Source organism: Tachysurus fulvidraco, chromosome 5 (assembly GCF_022655615.1).
Source record: "Tachysurus fulvidraco isolate hzauxx_2018 chromosome 5, HZAU_PFXX_2.0, whole genome shotgun sequence".
NCBI lineage: Eukaryota > Metazoa > Chordata > Actinopteri > Siluriformes > Bagridae > Tachysurus > Tachysurus fulvidraco.
In genome coordinates this window covers 17,906,977-17,920,904 of record NC_062522.1, presented here as the reverse complement: position 1 = coordinate 17,920,904, position 13,928 = coordinate 17,906,977, and the positions used below count along the sequence as shown (strand labels likewise).

The following is a 13,928-nucleotide window of genomic DNA, read 5'->3' as shown; positions in this document are numbered from 1 at the left end:
CTTCATTATTAGACAGTAGTATTTCTAATAATGGAGATTATGCATTATGCCTAATGAAAATGATCTCTACAGATCACAGATAATAAAGCTCGCTGGGCCTCATGTGTCTTGTACTATAAATAGAGCTTACAGTATTGATGTACTACATGGTACCAGAGAGGCAAGCCAAGATAAGCTGCAGAGAGTCTTAAAATAGCTCTCATGAATAAATTTTTCATTACTATCCATAAGCTCAGCTCTGGCTTCTTAGCACAAATCACAAAGAATTGGAGCCATATAAAAGAGACAGAATGGCATCATAGTTAAATAAATGATATGTTCAGAAATAGCAGCTTATTGTCTGAGAACCTTGGCTGTACCAAAGGACGAAAAAATAGATGGGGAGTTTTAGCAGAGTCGTAAATTGGTGTAAAATAATTTGGATCAATGGATGGACGGATGGACAAATGGATGGATGGAAGATTTCTCAGAAGATCTATCTATCTATCTATCTATCTGTCTGTCTCTCTGTCTCTCTGTCTATCTATCCTTTGTGTTAAGATAGGTTGAAACAAAACACATCTACATATAAGCTGTTGTACTCAAGAAGCACTTCCTCTTCTCTCCTCCTATTCTTCTTGTTTTCTATTATTGCAGCACTTCAATGGATGCCACATCTGCTGCAGTAAGAATCCTCAATGGGGCTGAAGTAAGTGTGAGTGACGAAAATATAATATAGCAGATGTCAGAGAATTTAAGGTCCACACAACTGTTTCAGCAAACAACATTAAGAAAAAGAGATAGTTTTACAAAGCTTTACATTTTACATAAACACTACTTAGAATGTCTAAACTTCTGAACATATTATTACATTCAGTAATGAGCAAGATTGATGCTATTAATTATATGGACTATCATACAAATTTTCAAATCTTTGCCAACTCCTAAGATCAGCCCATGACCTCATCACATGACCTCCAGTGATGCTTCTACCTACCTTTAGTTTGCCTCACATTTCTCAGTATTGCCCTTTTGCTTGTCAGCTACATTGACTTTAACAAAACCATATAATATCCTTTACATTACAAACACATTGAATATATATACATATATAATGCATACATACATAAACATGTGATGCTTACATACATACATAAATGTAATGATCTCATGTGTTAAATTTATTTGTGTTGTGACACAGAGAAGGAGGGGATAGGTAAGTGTGACATGCAGACAGAAAGACACGAAAGCTGACCTGTGAACTATGTATGGCCAATAGGAAAAAATCTCTTATAATGCTGAATAAATAATGAATTAATTACCTATAAAATGAAAGCTTAATACATATAATATTAAACTGTAACATTAAACTATAGACAATATAACACTGATATAACAACACATATATAAAGTCTAACAAATGTACAGTGTAAAATGTTGATACAGTGCTTGTGTAAGTGAATCAAGCTGCATAAAAATCAATTTTTCATTTTATTACCTTCTCAACTATACAGCTCTATTGATCTTGAGGCAGATAGCTTAGGTTAAGTATCTGTTAGAATCTGTAAGTCTACTTAGCTAAGGTGATAGGCAGATTACTGTCTGATATACTCCAGAGAGACCGTACTTCTCAAAAGACTACAAGCAAACAAAGTGGAAGACAAATGCCACAACAAATCCATAGTCACATACATTAAATACTGTTTTTTGACTGATTATATTGTAGAAAATATTTAAAACTTCCTTTTTTTCTATTATCCACTGTAAACAAAATATATGTACATATATACATTTTGTATCAAGCAGGAAAACAATTGTGCTGTCAGCATCAACTGCTTCTGTGAAAAATTGTGTCTAAGTATATCAGCCTATATTCTCAGGCTGGAAATAGCACATGAAGACGAAGAGCATAACACTCCGGCTCCTGTTGGATCTCGGAACCATCTCTCACGATTGACTTTGTTTGTCCAATAGGCACAGTATGGGTGTCCGTAGCCTGGGGTGTTTTGCTGGACCGCAGGATAGACAGATGGTACCACAGTCGGAGACAGGGATGGAGGTAGAGAGGTTGAAACATGAGTGCCTGTGAGAGGTGCTGTGGGATAGGTTGTTCAGCCTGGAACACGATTGAAAAACTGCAGGAGAGGGGTGGAGCCTCCAGGATTTAGAGAGGTCTGGAGGGTGTGTTTGTGTTGGCGGCACTATGGCAGCATTTGAACAGAACAACTCAAATGAAGGTGACACCTATAAGAAAGTATTTCACAACAATCACACTTGTATTTTACAGATTCAATGACATGCAATTTATAACCTTAGAACAATCATGACTGATGATACTATATTTCACGATGTAGAAATATATAATTAAATATTATACATACATACAAATATTTTAATCCTTCAAAAGAATTAATTAGCTTTCAAATTTCTATTGATGTTCGGCTGGGTTGAGATCTGACCACTACGAAAGCCACAGCAAATCATTTGCATGGTTTTTATACTCAGTGAACCCTTGTCTCTTTGTGGATAAGTGCATTGTCATCCTGGGAGAGACAACTCCCATCAGGATATAAATGTTTTTCCACAGGATAATGGAGATCAGTCAGAATAACATTGAATAAATTTGTTGTAGTGACACTACTAAGAAAAAAAACATGTAAACCTTGCCAAACAACTACTGGTTATTCGCCTCATCGACCACTTAATAAGGAATACTGTACATCTGCTCATTCATGCAATTTTCAAATCAGCCAAATGTGTGCCAGCAGCACAGAACAATAAATTATGCAGATCAAGTCAAGTTAGTGTTCACATCACACATTAGCATTTGAGGTCTGTGGCTTTGACCCTGGCATGGTTGTTGGTACCAGATGAATCAAGCTGAAGATTTTCAAACACAATAGTCTTTGAAATTTACACACAGTTGTACATATGACTGGTTGATTGGAGAGGTAAAAGGAGAATGGACAGACTGGTTTGTGCCAACCATGAAGTTAAAAGTAACTCTTTTAGGCGTGTTGAGCAGAAAAGCATCTCAAAATGCACAATATGTGACAATGACACAAAGAAGCTACAAAAGCAGAAGTTCACATCCACTCCTGTCAGCCAGGAATCCAAGGCTACAGTGGAAAGAGACCAGATGAGGTAAATATTAGCTGTAGCATGTGAGCATGCAGGTTTTGGTCAGTGGTTTGCGTGAGAAAGCAGTAGATCACATGTTCAAATCCTGTCAAAGTGTCTTGACAGAGTCTTTGAAAACAAATCCTTGACCAATACCTTAGTTCACAGTGTGAACTCATTGTCACTATTGTTTTCCTCATGTTTACATCTCAAAAAACATGCAGTTACATGGATTGACTATACTGTGTTGCACCTAGGTGTGAATTAGTGTGTGAATGCATACCTGTCTCACACCCACTGTTTCTAGAAGAGGCTCTGGATGCACCATGACTCACGATAAGCATAAAGCAGTTAAAGTCAGACAAACAGGTAGATAGATATATAGGCATATGTATATACACTTAAACATATACACTGAGAATTTTGTCATGAGACGATTTATCATCAGAATTTTTTCACACATCCATAGGACTCAATAATTGTAATAAATTTATACTCATGACTGAAGGGAGTGGACCAACAAAAGCCCGCAAAGCAATCTTATTAATTGAACTGATGCAGCAGTGTGTCTGCAGCCAGCTTCTTTTTGCTTAATGAAGAATAAATTTGGCTGTTCATCAAAGCCGCACCACAAACTGTTCCAATATTCTGGCTATATATCATTCCGTTTGTAGCGTGTTTTACCCAAAATTGGATAAACTCAACACTCTATGTTATGGTAACACTTTTTTTATGTTCCAAGTACTGATTTGCAAGCAATCACACACACACACATCTTGCTTATAAATTATATTACAGCTCATCATTGTATTTTAATGCTAGTTTTACTACAATATAAATAGCATGAAAACTACTGCGAGAAAGGACACAGGGAACTGCATTTGAATCCATAACTACCTGAGCTTTCAAATGAAGAAAGAAGGTCCACCACTTCACTAAACACTTAAAACTACAACTAAATAAATATACAGACCATGTTTTAAATACTATTTGATGAACTAACTCCTTTGTAACAGGGTTTTAGCCTCAGGATATTCTTAGACCATGGCCTATTTGTACCAGCACAAGGACTCCTGTGAATTAGAATGTCTGCTAAATGTGGTAAATGTTAAAATAAATGAACACAACAGCCATTCTCTAAGCATATTTTACTTTAAAAATCAACCTGACTACAATCAACTCCCTGTTCTATACATTTCTTCAACAATTTGAAATTTAGCTTAAAAATGAGTAGATAAAATAGTAATTTGACACAAAATATTGTTTTGTTGTATAAGGACTTCTGGTTCATTCAGCAGGTGCAGCTTTTATTCTCTAGAGAAAGGTTAGACGCAGCAATGATGTAACTGTAAGAATGGAAGTAAATCTTTTTTTTTTACAATGCCACACTTTTGTAAGTGGCTCTTTGGATGAACTCCAGAAAACTTTTATGTGATATTTAGATGCTAGTTGTCAAAGCATGTCTGAGCTGAATCTTAGACCAGGCTAGAGCAGCAATGAAATTGTAAGATTTCTTACAAGATGCCTGTTATAATCTTTCATCACACATCCAGGGATCTGTCACATGCGATGCCTGTAACTGGTATTAACATACTTTGTTTTGCTTTGGAAAATTAAGAGGGCGTATTGTTTTCTTTCTATTTTCAGTCATCATTGGAACAAGCTGTTGAGTTTTATCTTACATATCACATGGTAAAAATAAAGATAATTTTACAAAGTTGTTGTCGTGACAATGCATTTTCTTTCATAACAATTTATTTTTCAAATGTTACTTTCAAAGTAATTGGTGCAGATGTAACAAATTCAACTGAAATAATGATAAATGCATTAAGTGTCATGCTACAGATTTTAAAATTAAGAGGCATTACACATTATTCCAAGTAGCACGACAATGTTTATGGTAGCACAACATTGCTACTCATCTATAGTAACTTGTAGTGACAAATAAAACATTAAAATCCATACAGTAAATAAAGCTCTGATAATAATTCTCTTTCATCTCCAGATGTTTCCTAAAGATTTAATAACAGCTATCCATCTGATATATTCTGCCGTCTCTAAAGTACCTTCTCATCCACATATTGCTAATCAATATTATGGGTGACTTTCAGCGTCTGTTCATTTTATGAGAGATTTAAGTTATACAACTCAGCATTTCTGTGATCTGAACAAAACACACAACAAAACAAAAAAACACACTCACAAAACATTTTCCATGTGAAGAATTGACAAATATTAAATGTCAAAAATCCTTGCTGGCAATATCTGGAAATGCATTTTTCCTTCTGAATGCTGATTTCTGGGCAAGAAGCTGAGAAAAGCATTGCTAATGACTCCTTCTGGTCTTAACTCACTTAAAATGAATGGCACTGCACAGACTAAGCAATTTAAAGCCCTGGGCTGTATTCTAGTAGCTGCTGAGCACTGCTGCAGATGTAAGTGTGTCTCTGACAGTGATGTTGGGTGCAGAGTCAGATCCCCTGGGTTGAGAATGGAGGTGGGGTTTGAAGCAAATATGGGGTGGTGTGGCTTAGATGAGTGTGTGTGAGAGTGAGTGTGTGTGAGTGTGTGTGTGTGTGTGTGTGTGTGTGTGTGTGTGTGTGTGTGTGTGTGTGTGTGTGTGTGTGTGTGTGTGTGTGTGCGTGCAACCTGGAGATGTTACATTGCTTGCTTACTCTGCAGGAGCTCAGGTCTCTCAGTCCTCTCTGTCCTCCCACTGAGTCTCAGACGCTAGCAGACTCCTGTATTGAGGCTTCTCCGCTTGTTCATCAGTAGCCTTTTGGCCTGGCCGAAACAGAGACAAAGGCAAGGGGGCACTAAGTCATCTCCTCACTTACCAACTTTCAGACAAAGTATGATTAAGAAGGTAAGACTATGCGTTCTCTGTGTGTGCGTGTGTGTGTTCTTCTGGGTGGGTATGAGTGTGTCTGGTTGATGACTGATGGAAGCCCTGAATCTCAGGTTACTCAGGACCTATAAGATTACTGCAGAAGAGGTTTAACTGATCCTGGGGCTGCTGGGATCTGATTGTAAGGCAGACCAAAAGGAAGAATAGGAGAGATACAGAGACAGAGACAGAGACAGAGACAGAGACAAAGACCCCATGACACCTGGAGCTAAGGGCTCAAAATAGACACTCTAAGATCAGAGGAAAGCCGGTGAGTATTTCTCCGACTACTTTCTAGTGGACAGTGTGAAATTGTGTGTGTTTTGGCAAAGTTTTGGAGCCCTTTAGAGTGATGAGTTATTGTTTATTAAAACTAAAAGTCTACGTCTTGGTGGATTCTGTATGTGCACATACAAATAGTTTGCACAGATAATAATTGCTCTTTTGACGAATTTTAATTAAGCAAACTGACATAGTAATATTTTGCTTGAGAGGTTCATATCCTGGCAGTACTCCAACAGGAGACATGTAAATTAAAGAGATTCTTATTATGTAATACATAATGTTTAATATTCCAAAACTATACAAAACAGTCACATGTCTATTGTCCTGTAGGGAAACTTTCAGTTAGAGTGCAAAGATGTTTTTGAATGTCTTGGACTCCTTGACGTATCAGACTCAGAACCTGCAGATTTATAAGATCAAATTATTGAAGTTTAATACAAGCTACATCTTACATACTGTATATCCAGCTTACATATAGAAACTTAAACAGAAAAATGTTCTTCATAAAAACACATAACAAATTTTTAGGTTTTTGTTTTTTTATTTGTTTGTTTGTTCGTATTAACTGCAAAACTATCCTTTGGTGGTAATTGTAGTGATTCCATAAAAAGGTGTTTTAGGGTGGAATATTTTTAAGAGATGACCTAACACCATACAAAGCACTTTCTGTCCTCCACAGTACTGCAATGAGTGTGGAGTCAGCAAATAATCCAGATGTGCCCAGGGTAAAACAATGGGTTTATCCTTGTGGTGTATCCAGGGAACCTTATGCCATTTTATGATTGATGTTCCCTAAACTGCACACATGTCTTCTGCAGTGGGCTTAGATATCATCCATGCATGCGTTTTTCTAGACAAAATGCTGCAGAATAATGCCAGATGCTCATGTCATCTTCCTCTCTGTCTAATCGATGTTAAACCAGGTACAAATAGTAAACTCCAAACGTGTATCCAATTTCTACTGTATATTGGATACCATATTGAAAACAATATATTTACAGTTTTCTACTAAAGTGTGTTTTCTTTACCTTGAAATAAAGTTTTATACCATTATATTAAATAAACATAATTGTATTTATAAATTACATATATATATAGCCTGCATTAAAACTGCAGAAACCATAGAAAGTAACATTATTCAGTCTATGAATAATAATAATAATAATAATAATAATAATAATAATAATAATAATAATAATAATAATAAATAGATGGTGTACAAAATAAAATAAACTATGACTATGTGTATAAACTACAAATAATGTAAACTATGACTATGACTCTGTGTACAAATTACATGGAGATATTAACAATCTGCAGTTTGGCATGAAATAATGTTTACTGGCCATACAGGCTGAATGTGTGAAATTTAAACCACTCTGACCATACAAAAATGGTAAAAACAATCAGTGTCAAAAAGACAAAACATTCTGTAAATATACAAACACTTTGTAGTGGGACATTAAAAGATTTTTTTCACTAATTTTTACTTATTCTGGATAAGTTCATTTAATATGAAAGGCAACAGTAACAGAAGTTAAGGTTTGTATTTTTACCTTTCAGATTTCATTGGGCCGAGTGATGATCTTGCAAATAATCTTTTTTTTTTATCATTTATATTTTTTAAGAAGAAACTGCATTGCGCATGAATGATAAACTGTATTTGTAGCCTCGTTTGACTTTAACCTTAAATTGTAAGGTTAATAATAAATACGTTATATGTTTCGTACATACGTCAATTTCATCATCATTTGCAAATATTCAGTGCTGTCTGTTATCAGTTTTAAGTATTTAGCACTGGAAAATGGACTCGTGTTGCAGTTTAAGGCACAAATAATTAAGCACAATATTTAAGTTCCACGGTTTCCCAATATTCATTGGCAGCCACTACCTGTAAAATACATGGAAAAGCAAAATAATCATTTGGAAAAGTTGTCACTATTAACAAATAGACAAATAATTACCTATTTAATTTTGAATTATTTTTGATTATTTACCACATCTGGAGTTTATGAGGACCTAAAAATCTATGCTCCCGATTGGCAAGAAAATATATAAACACATGTGAGTGTTTAAAAAATTAAGTTTGTTTATTTTAGTTATACATGTACTTGTTTTCCTGAATGTTGTATCTGTAAAATCTTAGACCAGCAATAAATGAATGTGCTTTTTTTGCTAAAGGCTAAACTAAGATATATTTTGCTGATATAAAAATACACATGGCCACACAAAGCTCCAGTGTCACTGTAACTTGGTCCTCTGACTACTATAGTGGAAAGGACAGTCCCTGCTGTATACTAATAGGGTCAGTGGAATATCACACGGAGCGAAGGTGAGAGGTGTCAGATGTATTACTGTCCAGTGTTGCCACTTGAGTTGTCATGGTGCCAATGGCTTTTCTCTTTAGCTGCTGCTGGTTTCACGGTGTCAAGTTTTAAGAAGGCTAGCTGTTTAAATCCTTTGTTTAGGCTTTGGTTACCTGTCTCCATTAAACTCCCTGGAAAATGCTTGACTAATATTAAGGAGCCTGTCCTGGTACTCCACCTCAAATGTCTTGACAGAGCATTAAACAATTGATCAGCTTTCTATCTTAGTCTTCATTCCAATATGAGCTGAAAGCTACTATTAATAAATTATGTAACAATAATATTGATGTGTATTAGTTTGTCTAATTTATAAACAGCATTGTCTACAGCAGGGATAACAAAAATGTTCTTGTCACATTCTTTAATCACTTATTAGTATGCACCAATATCATTCATATGTTCATTCAGCTTCGGCAGCCCCTTAATCTTGGTCAGGGAACTCTATACTATAAAGGTCCACTACACTCCAAATGGTCAGAGTACACAGAGTGAGATGTGTCAGATGTGCTGCTGTCCTGTGCTACAACTTGAAATTGCCATGGTCCCAACTTGCCTTTGGTTTGATTCCTAGGCAATTCTCTTCTTCAGCGAATCAACTGTGTCACTATGGAATACTGCTGAAGGCATAAGACTGAACATAAAAAAATATATAAATGAGGGGGGAGTAAGGGAAAGAGAGAGTGAGACAGAGAGAAACAGAGAGGGAGAGTTTTTCTGAAAAAAAAAAGTTATTTATATATATTTGACTTTTTGGACTCATCAAAAACAGTCACATCACAAACCATTCTGAAAATATACATTATATAATACTATAATACTATATATAATATACTGTATTAGTCCATCGTGTATTTCATATAAACGCATGACATAATGAGACAAACATATGTAATAATGATGATATTGTATTATACCGATAATATAAATATATAAATGCAATACTGATGTCACATTTATAATTGATTGGTATTAGACCCCACTCCTATTTTTGTAAATGACATTAGATTTAACTGTGAAGCCATAATTATTTCACATGTGCTTTTTTCTCTTTTGCTTTTCTTACTCTGAGAACCTGTCAGCCACTTCTTGTTGACCGATAACTCCTATTAGCTATATGTGCTGAGCTTGTTGTATTTGTTGGCAGGGATTGGTGAGTTGTGGATAAATGAGGTACACTAAGAGAGACATCTGAGGGAAATAGGATTATAAAATGTGACCTTTACTTTATAGTGGACACAGGCGAAGAGAATACACATGAGGCTTATTTGAATGCATTATTTATTAATGTTGAAGAGTTTTCAAGGAGAGGGCAAACCAAATAAGCTAAGATGTACAGAATATGGTCCAACAAAAATCAATTTACAGCGGGGAAGAGGAAATGTCGAAGACTTGAAAGCAAATTCTATCCGATAGAAAGTCCTATATTATGTCATTATATGGAGTCTGGTTCACTTGAATTAGCTTGCTCAGTTGAACTCCTCTGTGAAGTCCAGTTACGGGCAATGACACTGCTGTTCTGTATTTTTTGTCTTTGTCCACAGATCAGATGACAGCATCTTGGGAATTGTCTCCTTGCTGCAGAACAAGTTAGGACAAGCCTGGATCCTTCTTTAGCTTGCTGCACTCTGCAGTATACCTATAACAGGGTGGCCTGTGCCCGTGGTTTCAACTAAGCAGTTCATCCTGGGTTAAGCAGCTCAGGTGTGCCCCAGGGAGGGCAGGGAGGCCATGGAGGTTCCTCTGGTAAACTTTGAGAACCTGGACGATATCGGAATTAACCTGGGAGACCCAAGTGACTCAGGATATCCAGCTTCACCCACTTCAGAGACACCAGAGCAGAACCAGCTGACACATGGTCTAGATTCACCAGCACATTCACCACAAAGATATAGGAGGCCTGGAAACTCAACAACATCTCCCACAACACTCACTAAGAGAGGGACCTCAAGTTGCAACAGTCTCATCTCTAACTGGAAGGTACTTATGAACAGTGAAGGCAGTCCATGTGAGGCTCTCCTAGGCAAGGTAGCTAAAGACTGTTGTGATGACTTATTTGCAGAAAAGCAGAACCTTGAAGAGGGTGATCAAAGAGTAGTCATCAATGTCTCAGGAATGATGTATGAGACGACACTTAAAACCTTGAACCAGTTCCCTGATACTCTGCTTGGGGATCCTAAAAGAAGGATGGACTATTTTGACCCCATGAAGAATGAATATTTTTTTGACCGCAATCGGCCAAGTTTTGATGGAATCCTGTACTTTTATCAGTCCGGTGGTAAGATCCGCAGACCGGCAAATGTACCATTGGATGTTTTTGCTGATGAGATTGTCTTCTACAGGCTGGGCCATGAAGTGATGGAACAGTTTAGGGAGGATGAAGGTTTTATCAAAGACCCTGAACCTCAGTTGCCGACAAGTGAGCTGTACCGTCAGTTCTGGCTCTTATTTGAGTACCCAGAGAGCTCTAGTGCTGCCAGATCTGTGGCTGTAGTGTCTGTTCTTGTCATCACCATCTCTATTTGTATATTCTGTCTAGAGACTCTCCCAGAGTTCCGCGATGATCATGAATTTCCCCATAAAGTTGTTAACTTAACTCGTGATGCTAACGGAACACTTCTTTCTCCAAGCCCTCCTCCCAAAACTATGGAATCTACTTTTACAGATCCTTTCTTTGTTGTAGAAACTATATGTATAATCTGGTTCTGCTTTGAGCTAGGAGTGCGCTTTGTTGTGTGCCCCAGCAAGAGTGAGTTTTTTGGCAACATCATGAACGTAATTGATATTGTTTCCATTATGCCGTACTTCATCACTGTAATCACAGAGCTCATGGCCACTCATGACTCAGCAGCGAATCAGAATATGTCTCTGGCCACATTACGTGTCATCAGACTGGTGAGAGTATTCAGGATCTTCAAACTTTCCCGTCATTCCAAGGGGCTACAGATTCTGGGGCAAACCCTAAAGGCTAGTATGAGGGAGCTTGGCTTGCTCATCTTTTTCCTGTTCATTGGAGTCATCCTTTTCTCCAGTGCCATTTATTTTGCTGAGGTTGATGAACCCGAAACACAGTTTGTGAGCATCCCAGAGGGGTTCTGGTGGGCTGTGGTCACCATGACAACAGTTGGCTATGGTGACATGTGCCCAATCACCTTGGGGGGTAAGATGGTAGGAATCCTCTGTGCCATCGCTGGAGTGCTGACAATTGCTCTGCCAGTTCCTGTCATTGTTTCTAATTTCAACTATTTCTACCATCGTGAAACAGAGCAGGCAGAGAAGCAGGTGATGGATGCAGCTGCAGAGGCTGCTGCAAATCAGAAGACTGATGATAAATATGATAGTAACTTTTCTCTGGACAAGAGTAATGGAAACTGGCAGCCTGAAAAAAATGGCATTCCTTGAAAAATGTAGTGTTGCTAAAACCAGCATTACTAGCAATAAAAAAACTGAACAATACAATGCACTTAGAAAACATATTTTTGGATTAAAAATTATGTACTCAATACAATGCATAGATCAGCAGTACTATTGTAAGACTTATCATATCATGAAACATAGGAAATGATGCAGAGCAGGCAAAAAGCTGCTGAAAACACCTACAACTTAAAACCTCTTGGGTCAATCTGCCTAGTAAAAAGCCAGTCACGCAATCACAAAGGCTGATGAAGGAGATTTCCTCTTTAACGCTTTCTGAGCTGCTTATCAGCACTAGAGTTTAATTAGCACTGAAAAACATTGAGTCAAAAATGAAAAGATGCTTACAAATTGTTTTCTAAGAAAGCTGACAGCATTTAGGTCAAAAGGCTATTAGTTATCAGGAATTGGGTGTTTTTTCCCCAGAGCCCTTTAATTGATGATTTTGCACACATTTTTCCTGCTCTAACAGCTGCACTTTGCTGAATGCATTCCATGTTCCTTTATGTTTATGCTGACATAACCTTTAACACTGCTGAGTGTTGAGAAAACTGTCATCCATCTTTCAATGTTTCTATATGTCTGCTTTGAAATATATGACGCTTATTGCTTTGGTTCCTACTACAGATTGTGATACTGTATTATACTGGGATGACTCACACTATCATGGACACAACAGCTATTTGTCCCACATTTATCCAGTGGTTGCTATACACACCAAGAGGTGTCTAAATTTGGGAGTCTGGTTTGTAGCTTGGAATGCATCATATAATTTTGATGACAGTTTTAATTGGACATCTATTTATCTAATGGATGTCTGTACATTTTGTTACTGTTGGTTTGTGTAAGCCACATAACAGTATGCAGTAAAGAGTGTAGATTCAAGCACTATAATTTCATCTATTGTATACGTCAGGTTTGAAATTTATTGAAGATTTCTGCCATTGTAGTATACAGAAATTATTGGATGGCTTCACTGGTCCTCAAATATGCACTCAGAAGAGCTATGGCCAAATATTGCACACCATGCATGAGGTGATCTCTGTTACAGTATAGGATTATAGAACTACCTCTTAGTTAGAACATTGAAAAACTACCTAGAATTTGTGTCATTAGTAGGCATTTAGGTGAAAGTGTAGAATCTCTTAACTGTAGCCTTGGGTCATAATAACTTAGCTAAGTTGATTAGTCAGTGTTAACAGAGAGCATGACAATATTGTGCATGATATGATATTAAACATACTGTTAGCAAAGCAACAGAAAGAGAACTGTACTATATATTATCTGTTTAACCTAACTGTTTACTTCTAAACATTACAGCATTTCATAGTGCATTATCATTTATGTTGAGCCAATAAGCACACCAGTCAATACTCCTCATGCATATTGGTTCCCTGATAATCCCAGATATAAATTATTCTCATAATTTGTCTTCTACCATATCAGGCTATTTACTCACTTACTTTCAGTAACCACTTCATCCTGGTTAGTGTTAAGAGCTTATCCTGGGAACACTGGTTGAAAGGCAGGATTACACCCTGAATGGACTTAAGGATCTCTCAGGAGACAACCCCCCCACCCCCAGGACCCCAAAGCCCACACCACATACACACACCCCCACACAAACTCAAACACGCACACATGTTCGCTGCAGGCTCTTCTATATAATATATAACGTTATATATTCAATAAAACATCTGACTGAATTTAAAGAGAAATGTTGAAAATAAGCTTTGGACATACGACTCCGCAGTGACCAAATGATTTAAATGCTTTTTTCAACAGTTATTACTCTCATTTTTAATTAATGCAACATATTTTATAAATATCATGCAAGTGATCATTTTAAATAGCATTTTTAAACCATATAGTAGCATTTA

The 13,928-nt window shown here is 36.9% G+C and overlaps 1 protein-coding gene across 1 annotated transcript; it reads left to right on the top strand.

Moving 5' to 3' along the window:
* The first annotated feature begins 9,950 nt into the window (after positions 1 to 9,950).
* LOC125138360 (potassium voltage-gated channel subfamily A member 10) lies at positions 9,951 to 13,655 on the top strand. The gene has a single exon (XM_047814333.1). It carries the CDS (start codon positions 10,366 to 10,368, stop codon positions 12,034 to 12,036), a length of 1,671 nt encoding a protein of 556 aa, XP_047670289.1. The 5' UTR covers positions 9,951 to 10,365; the 3' UTR covers positions 12,037 to 13,655.
* The last annotated feature ends 273 nt before the right edge of the window (positions 13,656 to 13,928 follow it).